This window comes from Athene cunicularia (assembly GCF_003259725.1).
Source record: "Athene cunicularia isolate RWA chromosome 23 unlocalized genomic scaffold, athCun1 chr23_part1, whole genome shotgun sequence".
In the NCBI taxonomy this organism is placed as follows: domain Eukaryota; kingdom Metazoa; phylum Chordata; class Aves; order Strigiformes; family Strigidae; genus Athene; species Athene cunicularia.
Window position 1 is genome coordinate 5,931,111 of NW_020799130.1, and position 17,972 is coordinate 5,949,082.

General features: G+C 42.0%; 1 protein-coding gene and 1 non-coding gene across 2 annotated transcripts; both read left to right on the plus strand.

Moving 5' to 3' along the window:
* The first annotated feature begins 1,663 nt into the window (after nt 1-1,663).
* Nucleotides 1,664-16,943, plus strand: PPP1R8 (protein phosphatase 1 regulatory subunit 8). Its single transcript, XM_026863243.1, has 7 exons — nt 1,664-1,722; nt 2,363-2,423; nt 9,376-9,529; nt 10,152-10,372; nt 11,991-12,135; nt 13,286-13,350; nt 14,347-16,943. The coding sequence occupies exons 1-7, from the start codon at nt 1,664-1,666 to the stop codon at nt 14,698-14,700; spliced, it is 1,059 nt and encodes a 352-aa protein (XP_026719044.1). The 3' UTR covers nt 14,701-16,943.
* Nucleotides 5,310-5,475, plus strand: LOC113488340. Its single transcript, XR_003399911.1, has one exon.
* Nucleotides 16,944-17,972: the final 1,029 nt, after the last annotated feature.

Sequence of the window (17,972 nt, forward strand, 5' to 3'; positions counted from 1 at the left end):
AAAAAAAAAAAAAAAAAAGGTGGAGGAAGCAGATTTTGTTAGGCAAAAGTAAGGAAGGCAAGCTTTGTGAAAATTATCAAAAGTTGTGTAACAGAGTAACTGTAACATGACAATTTCAGTGCAGTGGAGAAAAACAAGTGTGCCAGTGCTCAGGGGCAAAAGGAGGAAACGCTGAGAAGTGGACACGAATCCTTGCATGAAACCTGGTTTTCAGTGAAAAATGAGCACCAAGACCTGAGGGGAGCACACGACGAGACAGCAATACTCAGGTGTAACCTGGCTGTGTGATCCTAGAGCTGTAGATAAGAGAAGCTCTAGGATCCGAGCTCTACTGGAGAGCAACTGGAAGAGTCAATCCTTGTAGAACTCATCAGACATTCTGTATCTTCACTGGGAGCATTTTTACTTCCTGGTCTCTCCCTCACTCCACTGTAATCCCATTTCACAGAATTACAGAATTGTCTAGGTTGGAAAAGACCTTGAAGATCATCCAGTCCAACCATCAACCCAACATTGACAGTTCCCAACTCCACCAGATCCCTCAGCACTAAGCCGACCCTTCTCTTAAACACTTCCAGGGATGGGGACTCCACCACCTCCCTGGGCAGCCCATTCCAACACCTAACAACCTGTTCTGCAAAGAAATGCTTCCTAATATCTAGTCTAAATTTCATCTATTTTGAGGGAGCAGCCACCATTTTAGCAGATTGCCCTGGAGCTTTGCATCCTCTGCTTTTGCTGCTGCTGTTTGTTTATCCATAAGAATCAATATCGGCCATATCCGTTCTTATCCGCAGTCTTAGAGAAGGGTTTGGTAAAAAAAATTGTGAAAGTCCCAACTGGTATATTCAAGAAGGGCCAGAGAGAGCTCTGAGCAGGCTGGTATAATGGATTTGGAACAAGAATGGAAAATGCTTGTGCAATACTTGAGAAAGGAGCGCAGTAGAAATAATAGAGGACTATATGGAGTTACCTAGGAGAGCATATGTATAGTAACCAGGTGACCTGGGGACACAGAAGAAACTTTCAGATTGTAAGGCATGTCCCAGCAACGTTAACATCTGTATTTAGCCCCCTCAAACAACTTCAATTACAAGTGACCTTTCTTCTCCAGCCATGCTGAGAATGTTACTACTCATTGTGGCTGTTCTCTTGGCTTGCTCCGTGCAGTGAGCAAGCAGGAATCGGCAATGTGATCTCCTCTGCGGTTGTTCTTCAGAAGGGCAGCAGTGCAGCTGAGAACTGGGTCACTGCTATTGACTGGAAAGTCGGTCCAGCCATAGAGACAAGCAGCAGTGTTATTACCGGTGGAGAAGTACTAGAGGTGCAGATTTTTAGAACATCTGAGCAGAGAAAGATCATTTGCTGTCAACAGCCAAAGATTCTATGTAGTGAAGGGCAGCATATTGATACCACAGTAGTGTCCTGGTTTTGGGGAGGGTTTTAAGTTTTAAAAGTTAAAAGTTTACTTAAGTATGTAACTTAGGTTTGGACCTGGTTTTAAGTACCAAATATGTTTTTGATGCTGTGAATCCTCATGGGTTCTCCTGCATATTAGCATCATTTTGCTATGCGTTGCCGAGTCCCACGTGCCTCTGTGCTCCCTTTGCCCAAGTGGGAATGATGCTGACGGGTGAATCTGCCTCACAGGAGATAAGCAGGGATGGAGGAGCTGAGCTGCTCTTTGTTTGAGAATTTGGTAGAGGGTTGTACTGTCATAGGGTAGGGGTCCCTCTGCCATATAATACTGTAGTTTCTTCCGTGTTGCCTGTGTTGGTAGAAAAGTTTGGTTATAGGGTGAGTGTGGAGGAACAATGGCTGTTGGCCAACATTTTTATAATATTACAGGTGTGTGTGAAAACCCTTTCAGGTTTTTTGCCATTACCAGTCCTAGAGGGGAAGGATGGTAGAAGTTTCTGTTCCTCACAGCAGCTAAGGGTAGCAGGCTACTGTTTTGAAGGTAACTTGAGAAAACAGAGCCCTTGAGCAGGCCCTTAAGCAAACAGTTCCAGCCTATCCCCTTCTCTAGTTGTTAACTTCTTCCTGGCTTTGTATCATGTTCTCCTAGGAGCTGCTCTATTCACCTTGTAAATTAGTTTTTTTTTTCATTTGGAGTGTAAAGCATGAAGTGCCCCCAGTCCCATTAGCTTAACTCTTCTGTAAAAAATCATGTTTTATGTATTGTCAGAAGGAATCTGCAGAGAGGATGAGAAAATTATGATATTTTCATATTTTTCCCAAAATAATTTTGCTTACATTTGTGTAGGTTAGGTCTGTAGCTCTAATAGAGTATTAGCTCTAACACTAATAAACTTTTTATTAACTTATTTTGATATTACATTTTCCTTTTTTTATTTTTCAGGGCAGGGAAACCGCCACCAGGCTTACATCTGGATGTAGTCAAAGGAGACAAACTCATTGAGGTATGAAAATAGGTTTTGTCTGTATTTGGTGTATCGTACACATAGGCACCAGCAGTAGAACATTTTCCAGCATCTTCCACACTTACAAATATTTCCTTTCTCTCTCATGTTCTTTATCTTCAAATCAGTTTTACTCTGAAACTTCAGAATGAAGTGAGTTTTCCCTTGCCTGTGCTCTAAGGCTGTCTCATATTGTGCAGTGCTTCCATCAGTTATCTCCAATTAGATGCACTGTTTGAAAGGATACAAAACTGCAGTGCTCAGCTAGCAAACAATGACACTGAGATTCCTCAACATTAAACCTGTCCTTGTAAGAGATAGCATAAATAAAATGTTTGTAGCAACAATGACACTGAGATTCCTCAACATTAAACCTGTCCTTGTAAGAGAGAACATAAATAAAATGTTTGTAACTTTGCAGTGCCTCCTATCTTCCCAACTTAATTTTGGACCAAAGTTGACATTTTGTTTCCTACAAAATACTTAAGTAGGAAGTATCAGACTGCAGCCCGATGGCACCTTGTCTTAGGAACTTTGGGAGCAGAAACGCGAATAACATGGGAAAAGAAATCTCAAATACGAAAGAGTGAGAGTAAAAACTCTTCACTTTGTACTGCTTGTTTGAGAAACTTTTTATTTTGTGTTACAGTAAGGTTAATTAGGCATCCTGTATTTTACAAGATTGTTGCCCTGTCCCACAGTATGAAATACAGTATGATTTTTCATCCCATATTTTGGATCCATGAACAGTGTTGTGATTAGCTCAGATGCAATGAGCTATTTTTATTACAGCAAAGGAATTTGTCTGATGTACACCACCTAATTCCCTCTTTCATATTTTGTCTTATATCACACTAACGGTAGTAAATTAAAAAAAAAAAAGAAAGGCTCTTTAACATGGTTGTCAGAGAGGACCGAAGCCAGTGAATGTATTTTAGCTGTGGAGACTCCTAACCTGCAATTGACTGAAACAGAGGAATGTTTCTGGGCAGCAAAAGTTTGCAAAATTGAGCCAACTTTTATGAACAGAAACATGGAAAATTAATAACTCAGTGTAGATCAAGAAAGATTTAGGTAGCTTAAAATCTTGGCTGTTTTTTAATGTATGCTACCACAGGAGCATCAGACACTATTAAGTGTTCCTTCTGGTGTCTAGCAGGAGAGATGCACTATTCAGAATTTGTTTAAGCTGCCAGAATATGCTTTGCATATAAGAGATGTCACAAATAGGTATCTCACAAATAAACTTGTGTTTTCCCGTGCCAGAAACCAGTAGAATGAGGCTTTTCTTTATAGTCCATTACTGTTGGTTTTACAGGCTGTTTGAAGAGTGCTCTTACTCTGGATTTAAAGACACAGAAAATTGGCAAAGCCAGTCTCGACTTGAAGTCTTTGCTGAGCCTTAATTTGAAAGGAATTAGATTCTAACACACATTTGCTGCATCTTCACAGGAGCTCATTAGTTGACACAAGACGTGGCCAAGTTGGTTCGTACCAGCTGCTCAGGCTATGCTGGGGCTGTTCTTCACTGGCTCTTTCTGGACACTGCAGCTTTCCAACCCTTCGCATTGTTTGTGTTCAAACTGTGGACCATGTATTCAGATTCTCATGGTACTGTTACATCTTCAGAATAATTCTGAGAGGTCAGAGAGCTGTAGTAGGACTGCTGCTCAGCTCAGCCTCTCACTGCCCTCCTAGCAGTAGCATCTGTGGTAAGGATTGTACTGGCACTGCGTTTTCCAGTATTTCTTTCAGGCCATGTGATGAGATTCAGTGAGCAAAGCCAAATGGCAGTGACTGGGTTTTGTGGTATGTGGCAGGTGGTCAAACATAATGCAGCCTTCCCACCTGAGAGACCTACTCTGAGATGAGATTTTTTTGTCATGTTTCTTTTGGATTTTTGAGCATGGAGAGAGAGCTTCAGCTTTGGAATGAGAGTTTATATGCAGCTTTCTGCTGCATTAATCCTCAGGTGTTAGGCAAATATCTGTTATGGAAGTCCTAGCCAGGACTGGAAAAAAAGCAGCAAAATGCCACATGAAAGCTGAGGATGCACCATTGGTTTTGGCAGTGGATGAGCAAACTTAGTGTTGACGGGTTGACAGGCAGCAGTATCGTCCTGATGGTGTCAGGCTTTGAGGCTGTGCTGCCCAAAGCTTTTGGACCTTCAGGAGGCCCAAGTTGGCTTTGTAAGCCTGGGGTCTCTGTCTGCATTGGGGAAGCGGGTGGTACAAACGTCCTGTTCCCTCTTCCTGCCATCAAATCTTGATAACCTAAAAGAGGTTCTTTTTGCTGCCTTGCAGACCACTGCTAACAGCCTTTGCTAGTCTGCTATCCAAGGACTCCGAGGTTCAGCAGAGGTTGTGATCACACAGAGGTTACAGCATGACTGCAGAGTGTGTGTTTTACCTCCTGAATATCTGATGTTGACTATCACCGTTCTCTGAGATGAGAGAGATCCAGCTTGCCTGCCATTCAGTGTGTAATATGTGTGCTGACCGCTGGTGACCAGGCGCAGGCACCCACGTGTGTAGCAGAGGCCTGACTTGCTGTCGTACTTTGGTCTGGTGAAGTAAGAATCAAAGAGCTGGCTTGGTGGGAAGTTCTAGCAGACTGTGTCACATAGGGTGCATTCCTGCTATTAGGGTTGTGTTGTGGCTTTGCACACTGTATATAGGTGATGAATTCAGTCCTCTAGACTGTGGTGGTTACATGAAACAAGGTACTGTGTGGGTATGTATGGCATCTGTGCAGCAAATAAACAGCATTTGAGTGTGAGCCATCTGTTTCTCTGTTCGGTATATGTGGCAAATAGTTGTTCAGTTTTGTCTTTTATGATAGACAGCAGTCACCAGGAAAGAATGTTCTTAAATCTTGTGAATTACTGGGCACTTGATACTAACCGAGCCATCTGTATCCCAGGTCTTTTGCAGAGGTCTGAGGTACACCTTGTGATTGCTGGGTCTGAAAAGTGCCACATTAAAACAGGCCATGAAGTGTTTAAGCTCAGTGTATAAAGGATGACACTGGGTTATAACTCAGAGGCACAGAAAATTTTGGAAACATTATCTTGAAAGCAAAGGAAATAAAATTAGTTTCTCTGCTGATGGTTTGTTGCAGTATTTCCTATTTATGAATTCATTTGTGTCTTTGCAAAATCTCTTGATATGCTGACAAGTAAGAATGGTATTGTTTTCTGTGTAACGAGTGCAGATGAAAACTTACAGGACACTTCTGTTTTCAGTTGTGGACAAGAATGAGAAATTGCTTGACCAGTTTTTATGGTACTTTAAATTGTGAGATAACGGCTTGTGGAGCGGAGCACTGCAATGTGGAGTAATGAATCAGCTTCTGAAGATCCACTTGTTTGTGTCAGAGCTGTGTTTACATGGGATTTTTTTCAAATATGCAAGAATAAAAGAGAAAATTAGTGCTTGTCTCTCTTACAGAATGAAATCATAGAATTCATGAGTACAAAGGTACTGAATTTAGGAAGATTCAGATTGCTGAATTGAATGAGTAAGGTCCTGTGTAATATTGGACAGACATCCATTGCTATGAAATTGAACCCTCAGAAAGTCTAACCAGCATTTCTCAAAAGATGTATTGTAACAAATGCTATGGTATTCACAGATGAACAGCTGGATGAAACAACTGTAATCTTAAGGGAAGATATCAGTGAGACTAATAGAATGATAGCTGTTGATTAAGGCTTCATTTTGCCAGTTATCAGGCCTAGCATAAAGGACACAGTCAGAATAAAGATGAACCAAGAACCAAATTATATTTTATACAAAAGGGTCAGTATGTAGGTGAGTGCTGGGGGTACAAACAAGTCAGATTATACATAACTGACATCAATCTCACTGACCAACAATGACACCGCACTACCAACAATGGGTGGAATAAATGGTGACATGCAGTTTCCCATAGAAGGGATGGGAGACAACCGAGTCAACAAGCCAAACACATAAGACCAAGGAAGCCACATACTCTACAGATCCCACATTTACAAAAGCCAGACCTGACTGGAGCCCAGCCCCAGGGAGTCAGGAGGTCCTTCCCCAACAGGGAACTCTGCACAGGGCATCCACCTCACAGACAGACACTGCCCCTGCTTGCAAGTGGTCCCAGCTTTTATCCCTAAGTGGGACACCCGACCTTTGGTTACTTAATGTGGGACCCCTGGGGCTCCTTTAACCAATGGCTCTGTCTGCCAGGCCGGCTGCACCCTGGAGGGAAGCTTAAAGGCAAAATCACCTCCCCCCCCTTTGTGAAGGGCTGTGGGAATCACCCAGATGTCACCCTTAATTTGGGGCTTGGAGTTGAAACCCCAGCATTTCAGGCTTGCAGGGAAAAGCATAACAAAAGTGTGCTAGCATGAAGAATGTACAGAAGAGATTGATCTGTTCAGGTAGAGTAAAAAAAAAGAAAAAAAGATTGAAATAATATTCAACCAGAAAGGACTGAGGAAACCATGTTTTAGTTCAAGCTCTTTATCAGTGACTTACACTTTCTGGTTAATTCTGAGGGAAGGGTCTTGTGAAAAGCAGCATTTGTAAAGAAGACAGAAAATGTTAGTTAACTAGCCAGGCAAGAGCAGAATCTAGTGGACTGTTTCAGCATATTTCTTTCTTGAGTTTATCTAAGTTACACTGAGGCTTTGAGGTAAGTTATTCCCCACCAGACACAGATAGATTCAGAGGAGACACCTACATCTTTTAGAAGTCCCAATTGGAGAAAATCACTTGCATTTTGCATTTACACCCTATTTATCACCAGATAACGTACTTGAAGGTGGATTGCTAATTAAGCTGTGATTTTCATCTTACCAAATGAGACGTGGACTCATGGAGAATATTTTTTTTTTGGTACTTTAAGTATTGGTGCTCTTATGGATGTTCTGCCAGCCTATGTGTCACTGAGGGTACTGATGAAGTTCTCATTCTATCTAGCCATTTGTTTTAACACAACTTCTTGAAATTTATTATCTTGTAGTGCTGGTTGAGAAGTTATTTGGTTTAGTAGTGGGAATTGGGAGCTAATATATACGCACAAATTGTTCACCGAAATCTTATTTTAAGAAAGCAGGCCAAAATATGTAAGTCAGTAGATTTCACAAAACATTTACTCTCATGAAATCATGCTTAAAATGTATACCTTGAGTTAGTTGGGAATAAGACATTGGCAGATTATTACCTAAGGGACCAGTTAATTGTAAAGTCATCATGATATGTATGAGTATAGAGTTGAGTTGTTCCATTAATTCTTCTAGTGACCTAAAAGAGAGCATAAACATAAGTAAATAAATTACTGAATAACAGATTATGAGAACTTGCTGAACAATGAGAAATCCAACCTAGAAGATGTCAAACACATCTGAGGGGGGAAAATCTGAAAAAAATCATGAGGAAGTGTCATCTGAATGCAGCAGTGTAAAAGCCTTGAAATTAATAATTGGTGGGCAGGTAAATAGAGGTAACTTTGCAAGGTGATTTGTAGTAGAAAATAAGGTCCATGTGATTTTTATGCTTGCAGATAAGGCAGAGGAATATAAATACTGGGTCTTATTCCAGGCTGTCTCATTTTTTGGATGACTTGGTAGTGCCACTGTCTAGGTGCTCATTGCATCAGTTTTCTGGTAGCTCAGAAAAATCCTGAGCTGAGCATGTGGTTTATACAGCTGGCAAAACTGAGGAGCAAACAACTGATTGACACGAATGCTGCTGCCAGAAAGAGAGGTCCTGCCTCATCACCCAGCCCAATAATCCATTGCTTCACTAGAGCCAGCTGGGATGTGCTTCTGACTGAAGGCAAAGTGATTCAGTCCACTAAGAGAGTAGAAGTCGAACACAACAAAAAAGTGCTTTGCAAGCTGAAAACTTTGCTCAGGCGTGTGGCAGTGCGATTGAGGAGAGGATTGTATAGCTGGGAGTGGGAAGGGGGGAGAGGGGAGAAATCCTTGTGCTCTAGCAGGCAAGACATTAATTCAGCTCAAACCATCTTAGGAAAGCAATGCTTTCCTGAACCAAGATCTGTTTTTTTCTGATGGAAAATGTGTCATCAACATTCCCTTGATCATGCTATTGAAACGTTATGTGTGGGCTTTGGTAAATGTTTCAGAAAGCAGGAGAAGCCATCTGTTAACAGATCTGTAATGCATTGACAGCCTTTGACTTGTGCGGCTGGAAGCAAGAAAACACAGGTTAGATTAAGATCTTCGAGTACGGTGAGAAAGAAGGCTGCACTGCCTGGGTACGGTTAGGCACAAGGAGTTCCTTTCAGCAACACTGTTGATAGAAATATGCGGTGTACATTGTGGGACTGTGTGAACATGTTCCTTTGCTTTTCAGAGGTAGTTTATGTAACTGATATTACAATATGTAAGATCTTGTTTTAAGAAGAGGTTAGAACTAGGATTAATTAAGAAGAAATGCCTAAAATTAATGGTTTACTTGAATAGACTAATACAGATTCTTATCACAGTACATATTCAATGAAGTTTGACATCTTTGTTATAAAGGTCTTAAATCTCCTGTATGTCCATTTCTATAAAGAAATAAAGTTTTGCTATTATGTATGGGACTGGAGATCATTTAACAGATTTCTGGCTTAGACAAGGCTCAAGGTCATCTGCATTGAGGAATGTGTAAAAATCATTGGGAGCAGATGTGAGAGGTGTCTCTTGTATGAGACAGTCTCATCCTTTGAAGGATTAGTCTAGTATTGGCTGATAAAGAATGATATAACTGGGATTCTCCCATATTCAACTGTTGTGATTTTACAAAGAAAAGATTTGAGTTTCTGTACTTGTCAGACAACTGAAATATTGATTAGCTGTTGATGCTTTGTTTTGAACTTGCTCTGTTTATCCATGTTCTTGATTTTTGTCAGGAAGATCCAAAAGATTATAGGAGTCTAATATGCTTCTCTGTTTGATATTCTACCTCAGAAGCTCATCATTGATGAGAAGAAATACTATCTCTTTGGGAGAAATCCTGATCTGTGCGATTTTACCATTGACCACCAGTCTTGCTCCCGGGTCCATGCTGCCTTGGTCTATCACAAACATCTCAAGAGGGTTTTCCTCATAGATCTAAACAGCAGTAAGTAGTGTGACATTTAACCAGATAGAAGTACAATATTTCAGTGCTTAAACGTTTCTGAATCTGAGACACTTTTCTGTTGTTTTCACTGTGTGGATAGATGACTATAATCTGAATTAGCATCCTAGTGAAAGATTGGCAAGGGTTAGGAGCAAAGGAGTATTTGCTCCAGTCAGCTTACATCTGCTTCCCTTGGTATTTAAAACAACATTTCTAGGCTCTTAAGAGGCTAAGGGGGTGGAGGAGAGTGACTTGGCCTTCCCTTCACAGTTCTAATGAAGCTTTCTCTTCTGAGGGTGGCTTCCCAAGATCGAAAACCTGACATACTGTTTTTTCCACTGAGGGAATGATTCCAGACATGGTGCATTGGGACCTACAAGAATTCAGAAAGTAAATGGTGTTTGTCATTTATTTCCATGACTTTTTGAGGACTCCTGGTGTGTGTTATCTTAGTTCATGAAATGGTAGGTAAAATGTACATTGCTAATGTTTCAAGTAGTACCTCAGTGATTTGTATGTGAGAGCAACCATGTACAGTTTCTGAACTTCTCAAGCCTTGAACTTGAATACTGTGAGTCCAAGCTGATGACTAACAGGCTAATGTGCATTTTGATGTTCTCAGCACATGGCACATTCTTGGGTCATATCCGTTTGGAACCTCACAAACCCCAACAGATACCTATTGATTCCACGGTTTCATTTGGTGCTTCTACACGGGCATATACTCTGCGAGAGAAGCCTCAGACACTGCCATCAGCTGTTAAAGGAGATGAGAAAATGGGCAGTGAAGATGAAGAGCTCAAGGGCTTGCTGGGCCTGCCAGAGGAGGAGACAGAACTTGATGTGAGTACGATGGCATGTTGTACCTAAATGGCATTTCCAGCTAAACAGATCATATTCCCCACTGGTTTGCTTACATTCAGGTTCTTAATTTCTTGGCCTTGAAGATAGTCTGAGGTGTCTTCTGTGGGCAGATAACCCCAAACCATCCCACCATGATAAGCCTATGATTGTGCTGCTTCTCAGAATGAATGACCTACTGTCCTGGTTTCAGCTGGGATAGAGTTAATTTTTCTTCTTAGTAGGTAGAATAGTGCTGTGCTTCAGATTCAGCACAGGGTTTAGTATGAGAAGAGTGTTGATAATACACTGATGTTCTCAGTTGTTGCTAAGAGATCAAGGACTTTCCAACTCCTCATGACCTGCCTGTGTGCAGGTGCACACGAAGCTGGAATTGAGCATAGCCAGAGCGCTGGACCCAAATTGGCCAATGAAATACTCCATATGTGATAGTTTAGGCCCTGCCGGGACCAGAGACCACATTGCCGTTGTCTCTCCCCCACCCTCGGACCAAGTAGGGCACAAACCCCGGGGTTAAAATAAGGAGAAATTTAATACAACAGTGTAATAAACAATCTGAACAACAACAATAGCAATAATAACAACAATAAACAGTAATAACAGTAAACAAGACAAAAGATACACAGAGAAATACTGCAGTGAACACGCTAGCCCGGAGCGCATGCTTGCCACAACAAAAGCCACAAAAGGAAAGCTTCCCGCGCTGCCCCGCCAGACCTGATGTCAGCATGGTATCAATAATCCGGCTGGAGATCACTTCCCCCTGCTTGGGAGAAACTTAACCCTATCCTAGCTGAACCAGGACACCGTATCATGTAGCATCATGCTCAGTATATAGAGGTGGGTCAACTGGGAAGGAGGAGGTTCTCCCTTGCTTCTGGGATTGTGGTTTCAGGATCTTGTTTTTTTGGGATCACTAGCCAGGAACAGGCTGGGTATCAGTCAGAGGGTGGTGAGCGATCACATTGTGCATTACACCTTTGTACTTTCTATTATTGGTATTGTTTTATTTTCTTTCCATGATTAACCTTTACCTCATCAATGTCACCTGCACCCTCTGGGCAGGGGAGGATGAGTGAGTGGCTGTCTGGCATTTGGTTGCTGGCTGGGTTTATAAACCAACACCTGGTAATCCTTCTAGTCCAGTGGCCTTCTCACAAAGCTTTGCCAGGGAGTACATGTTCTCCAACAAACATTACCCCAGGTCAGGGGTGATTTCCCACACTGTTCCCCGTTGCCAGGTAACAGTGAATGCTGCCCTATTTCCTACAGTTAGATAGTGAAGAGGGGGTATGTGGCATTCAGGGGATTGCTGAGGTTGGAAGGGACCTCTGGGATCATCTAGTCCAGCCCCCCTGCTGAAGCAGGCTCAGCTGGAGCAGGTTGCCCAGGATGGTGCTCAGTCAAGTTCTGAATATCTCTGCAGAGATTGCACAACCTCTCTGGGCAACCTGTCATAGCGCTGGAGCACTGTCTTCCCAGGGGTCTAAAGACAAAGCTGAACAGTCTGCTGTGGTCTTTTGATATGCACAATCACACGATTAAATCAGACTTCACACACTAGTTGCTTAAACTATTTTGTCTCCAAATTTGTTATTAGAACCTGACAGAGTTTAATACAGCCCACAACAAAAGAATTTCCACACTAACCATTGAGGAAGGGAACTTGGATATTCAGAGACCAAAGAGAAAACGGAAGAACTCCAGAGTGACATTCAGTGATGATGATGAAATCATCAATCCCGGTAAGTAGTTTGCTTTTATCTTTCCAGTAATTCCATAGGGATTCCAAGGCCCTCTTTCCAGTATTCCCATGGGGATTCCTCATGGCAGCATGTGGATCAGGAGAACAGAAATTGGGCAGTCAATATTTGGGATCTGCTATTTCAGAGATGCTGCCATCTGGCTCACTTAAGTCTTTGAGCTATCTCTGTTTCTTTTCTACCTGTAAAATAACTGCATGATTTGTCCAGGACAGGGATATCACACTCAGCTTCATTGTTTAGAATTCTGTGAGATGTTGGAAAAATCTCATGGGTCCAAAACAAGGAAAGTGTTTTAAATATTTTGCCTTCTTTAGAAGCTAAACAGGAATTAAACTTGTTCGTTTTTCATCTGTCCCCTAATGCTTTCCTTACCTGTTGCCTAATGGATATCTATCTCAAGCTCAGAGGTTCTTTGCTATTTGTCTGCATATCTGAAACAAGTCATGCTGATTCAAAATGATGCTTTTGAAGATGTATCCAATTCTTAATTAGTATTTTTTCTCCCTTAGCTGTTTTACATTAATGGCATTGTTATTAATGATATTTTATATGGATGATATTCCTGTTAAGAAGAGTAGCTTATTAATGAGCATGTATTTTAAAATATAGTCTGGAGCTAGTTTCATTTGGCAGTGTTTACCACCCAGAATAACCATTTTGATTCATAAGGTGCTCAGAACATTCTAATGTAAACAGCAGTCATTCACATTACAAAAATGATACTTTTTTCAGACTTTCAGAGTCTCTGTATTGAATTCTTCTGACTCTGCCTTCAAGGTCCCCCAAGGACTTCTGGGGCTACCGGTGTGCCTTGTCAGCAGCAGCTCTCAGCCCATAACTCCAGCCTGTCTGCTCAGTGCAGACTGACCCTCCATCTGTTCCCCCTCCCCGTTCTCTGGCAGGGTGGGAGCCTTTACCAGAGTATCTGATAAGCCCACCCCGAGACAAAGCCACTGGGTGTCCCCTGAGCTCCTCTCTGTTCAGGTTTGTGCTTAGTGAGAGCTGTTAGAGCACTGGCTTTGAGAAGGAAGGTCCGTGTACCAGTTCTTCATATAGGTCCCTTCACCTGACAGATGTTTTCTCTTTTCCTGTGTGTTTACTGAAGGCTTCACTGTTCTTGCCTTTACAGAGGATGTAGACCCTTCTGTTGGCCGTTTCAGGAACATGGTACAGACAGCAGTAGTCCCTGTCAAGGTACAGAGTAACTCCCAACTTTCTAATTAATACATTACATTGATGAACTGACTTTATGAATTACACCTTAGAAACGTAATGTTCTGTGGTGGAAAGTGTTTATTGTTAAGCAAAAGTCATGTTCATATTTCACAACTGTCTGTCTCTTTTTTTTAGCAGATTTGACCATTTTCCTTCAAGTCCAGCTTTAACTCTTTACTTTAATAACACATGAGATCAGTGGCAGTTTTTTTTTCCTCCCAAAAAGAAACACTTTCCAGTGATTCAGTATGGTAGTTCCAGGCATCAGTTAAAATTGTGGGAAGTGTGGAAATAGAAAGTAAAAATGAGATGTTGTTTGTTTAAATACTGGAAGTGCTAAAGATTTCATAAGGTTGTCTACTAGAACTAGCAGGGTTAGGCTCTGAAATGCATGTGTTGCCAGTGCTATATTTAATTTGAATATGCTAGGAATAGGAAACACTTGCAAAACTTCAGGGTAGCTAAGCAACAGTGTAATAGCAATTTCACTTGTTGCTGGTATACAAGAAATAGTGGATATGGAAAAGGATAATTCTACATAAACCCCAGACTGCAGAAGAATGTTGAGCAGGAGCTAGACAAAATCACACAAATGATCTAGAAGTTGCAGTTTCTTAGTGTGGGGGAAGGAGGGTCTGTGTTGCTTGACTAAAGACCTACTCAGTCTTGCATTCAGGACAAGCTCAAGACTGGCAGCCCTGTATAGGAGTAAAGAGGTGCTCAGACCTGACCCAAGTTAAACCTGAGCTTCAACATCTGTCACTCCTTCCTGCACTGTGCACCTTTAAGAGTTCATTATTAACCAGTTTTCAAGGAAACTCGGAAGAAATCCTCTGCGACAAAGATTGGGACGTGGTCTCTAATATATGTGGCTGGTCTCGGTGTCTTTTTGGGGAAAATGGCATTGGCATCCAGTTTAAATAGTTTGCTTGGTTTGTGTATTTTGAATAATTCTTTAAATACTTCCATCTACAGAAAAAACGGTTGGAGAATCCAGGCTCATTGACCACAGATGATTCTGCATCACGACGTATGCAAAACTTCCCCTACAGTGGAGGATTATATGGTGGTTTACCTCCCACTCACAATGAGGCAGGTTCCCAGTCACATGGCGTCCATGGGACAGCACTCATTGGTGGTCTGCCAATGCCCTACCCCAATCTTGCCCCAGATGTGGACTTGACTCCTGTTGTGCCCTCAACAGTTAACATGAACCCAGCTCCAAACCCTGCTGTCTTTAATCCTGAAGCTGTGAATGAACCCAAGAAGAAGAAATATGCCAAGGAGGCATGGCCGGGAAAGAAGCCAACCCCTTCCCTACTGATCTGAGTTGGGGTTTGTTGAGGGAGGGTGGGAGTTATGAACTCCAGAAACTGTTTATGTGCAGTATCGTCTTTTTAAAATTTCAATGGCCTAACCAGATGTAATACCAAGATTGGAGAAGTGAAATATCCTTTAAAGATCTCTGTCTTCAAACGTTTTTATATGTCTGTTTAAAAAAAAAAAAATACAGCTCCCATCTCCTTTTGAACCAAAATATCTGGCAGCCTTTTCTTAGCCATTAGTGTCCTCAGAGGTTCTTACTCTGGATTTTGATCCATAAGTTGAAGGGGCAGAGTCATACAATTTAATCACCATTTATGGCATGACGCTGCAAATTCGTATATTTAGGTGTCGTGCTTACTGTGACTAACGTTCTGCTGGACTTGCTCACAGCAGGTCAGCTGTATCAGAAGTAAATGTTTGTGGGGCCAAGCCTTTCAGAAATCCCATTGGTATGAGTTCTAAAATACAGATCAGCTTTTATTTTTTTACATTTTCAAAACCCCACCAACATGGGGCTCTTTTTTTAAATTTTATTTTTAGTTTGGCTACAGCTTGTTTTCATTTCCACCTAAAACACTACAGCTTCCCATTAGCTCATGAGAGCATGGAGTTGAGATGGACAAGGAGTAGGTGGGCTTCCTTAGCTGTGTTCCAGTACCGTATGGGGGGGTGCTGGGTGGGTGGGTAAGGGGTGCACAGGGGGATGGAGCTGAGCTTGTGCTGGTGCTAGTGGCCACGTGCAGGCGTGGCAAGCCTAGGAGCGCCTGGCTGTGGATAGGCACTATCTGCACTCTACAAACAATAAACAAAGTCCTGTTGACTCTTTCCCCTGCGATAACTTAAGAGAACAGTTTCTTTTGAACTTGGTGGCCCTTCTAACTTAAATATTTTCGGTTTTATTTGCAAATGTAACGTGAGCTTAGAGTATATGTGAGGTGCAACAAGACATAAAAAACCCACAATCTGCACACAATTTTGGCTGCTAGTAACAGTAGGAGAGCATTGAGTGCTACTTAAAGCTAGAATTATGAATTCTCACTAGAATAAAGCAGTGTACAAGTTGGTTTCATACTGTTACATTTTTTTACTACTTCATCACTTTTTCCATTGAATAAAACAAGCTTGATTTGGATTGTTGCTCTACCCTTCAGATCATCTGTTTTAGATTTCAGAATGTGATTCACAAGTATTCAGACACTTTGTCTTACTTTATACAAGGTAAGGCCAGAGCTGTTTTTCATAGCTTTACTCTGGATTTTTTTTTTCATTCTATAATGCAGTTTAGCTACCTAGTGACATTCCTTTGTTGCTGGGGGAATTTCTCCATGAAACATGCACTCAAATGATGTAGTGTACCCAGCTGTTCGTTGTGTACAGTACTGTAGCTGCCCGGCTGAGTGCTGCTGGATCTGTGCTCACAGTGCACAGCTCTGGGGGCTGCTGGAGCGGGGCTGTGGTGCGGTGCCTGTGCAGTGTGCGCTGAACAGATGATCCAAAATCAGCGTGACCTCTGCACCTGCGGAGTGATTGCTTCTGTCATGTTACTGAGGTAGAAATGAGCTAGTGGGTACCCCATTCACAGGAGCAATGGCTTTAGGGACTGGTTTGTTCCCCTCCCCACGCCATCCTATCTAGCTCAGACTATTATATGGGTGAGTACAGCACCTTCTCCATGGTATAGTTGTGCTGCTCTGTTTAGTTGCTATTGAATATGATTCAGTCCTCCAACGTTCTGTTTCCAAACACTCCATGCTGGCTCTTAAAATCCTTCTCCCTTTATTTTTAGTTTTGCTTCTTTCTGGTATGTAGAATTTTATTTTTGCAGCCAGTCTGCTTTATGAAGGCAACTCTTCAGGGTAAGACTATTTAGGGCAAGTAAAAGTTGAACAGGTTTTCTTCCTCCTTTTTTCTGTTTTGGGTTGGGTTTTTGGGGGGGTGGGATGGGATGGTGGGGTTTTTGTTTTGTTTTTTTTGCAAGTGGCTCTTTGCAAGATTTTTCTTGAAAAGGGAAGCTTTCCTGCTTATTGTTTTTTAAAGCTCTTCTCCTCCCTGGGTTTGAACAAGCTCTCATTATTTTAGAGCTTAGGGGCCATAGCTGGCCAGTACAGGAGGGGACAGTGTACATCTAGGGGCTTTGTACAGACGTTTGTACACTTGTGTAATATGTAATAGGCCTTTTCACACTTTCTGTTGAGCTTTTTACCTGTAACCTTTACTATGTTGTAAATTAAATGCAGATTTTGCCAGTTTGGAGAGTGTAGTGTGTTCGTTCCCAGCCTACACTTCTGCAGTTGAGACTGTGCATTGTTTGTGGCTTACTGAGGGATTTCTGCTGTGACAAAGTGCAGGTGTCCCTGCAGGTCTTGTTCTTAGTGGCTGGCTCAGGCCACAGCTCCTAAAGCTGCTCCAGCTTCTTTGCTCGTGACCTGTTTGCTGCCTGTGCTGCAGCGTATTGCACTTTTGCACGCAAGAGTGACACTTAACAGTGGATTTTAAACAGCAGTTGCCCTCTGTTTTCTGAGTGAAATTTTATCTGGTTCTGGCATAATCCTCTCTCTGCAAAAGTTGCACTTTAGAGCCCAACTTTGCTCTTCTCATTGCCCGGCTTGCTGCCTCCGACACAGAGACACGCTGTGTCTGGAGCTTGTCCTGGGCTCACTGGGGGAGCTGTAGTGAAAAACAGTGAACTGGGGACTGGTTAAAGATGACTGTGGTGCCTGCAGTGTAGCATTGAAAGGGATTCCCAAGCTTTGATCAATTTATTAATATTTAGGCTATGGTTTAGTATTCTCAATCCAGCAATAATTAAGCAGCTGGAGCAGTTACATTTTTCTGTGTGCCAGCAGAAGGCTGAATCTTCACAATTCATGTGCAAGCTGCTGTAGGTAGAAATAGTTGGTACAGGTTAAGTAGTTAACTTTGTGTTAGGATGTTTTAAGTGTTGGTGTGGTTAGCAGTTCATTTCCTATATTAAAGGAAGTATTAAAAAGGAGTCAACCTGCATGATAATCTAAAACACTCTGCAATGTGTGGAATGCAGAGATCTGAATGAAGAAGTGGTGAAGAGTTTGCAGCTAAAATAAATGATTGAGCCAGAGAATAAAGGCAGCGTTTTCCAGGAACATCTGTCCTTGCAGGGTTCACTGGAGTGTCATTGTAACCCCTCTCCTCTCTTTTGATTTTGAAATACAAGAATGCAGCACCCAGCAGGCATCCCTGGAGCTAGTCACGAGCTGAGCGAAGTTGTTCTATTCCCAGTGTTTTGTGGACTAAGA

Coding starts and splice junctions, on each gene's coding strand:
- PPP1R8 (XM_026863243.1), top strand. CDS start 1,664: ATGGAGGAGCTGAGCTGCTCTTTGTTTGAGAATTTGGTAGAGGGTTGT. Junction 10,373..11,990: donor AGGAGGAGACAGAACTTGAT/GTGAGTACGATG, acceptor ATTTGTTATTAG/AACCTGACAGAGTTTAATAC. Junction 12,136..13,285: donor TGATGAAATCATCAATCCCG/GTAAGTAGTTTG, acceptor TTGCCTTTACAG/AGGATGTAGACCCTTCTGTT.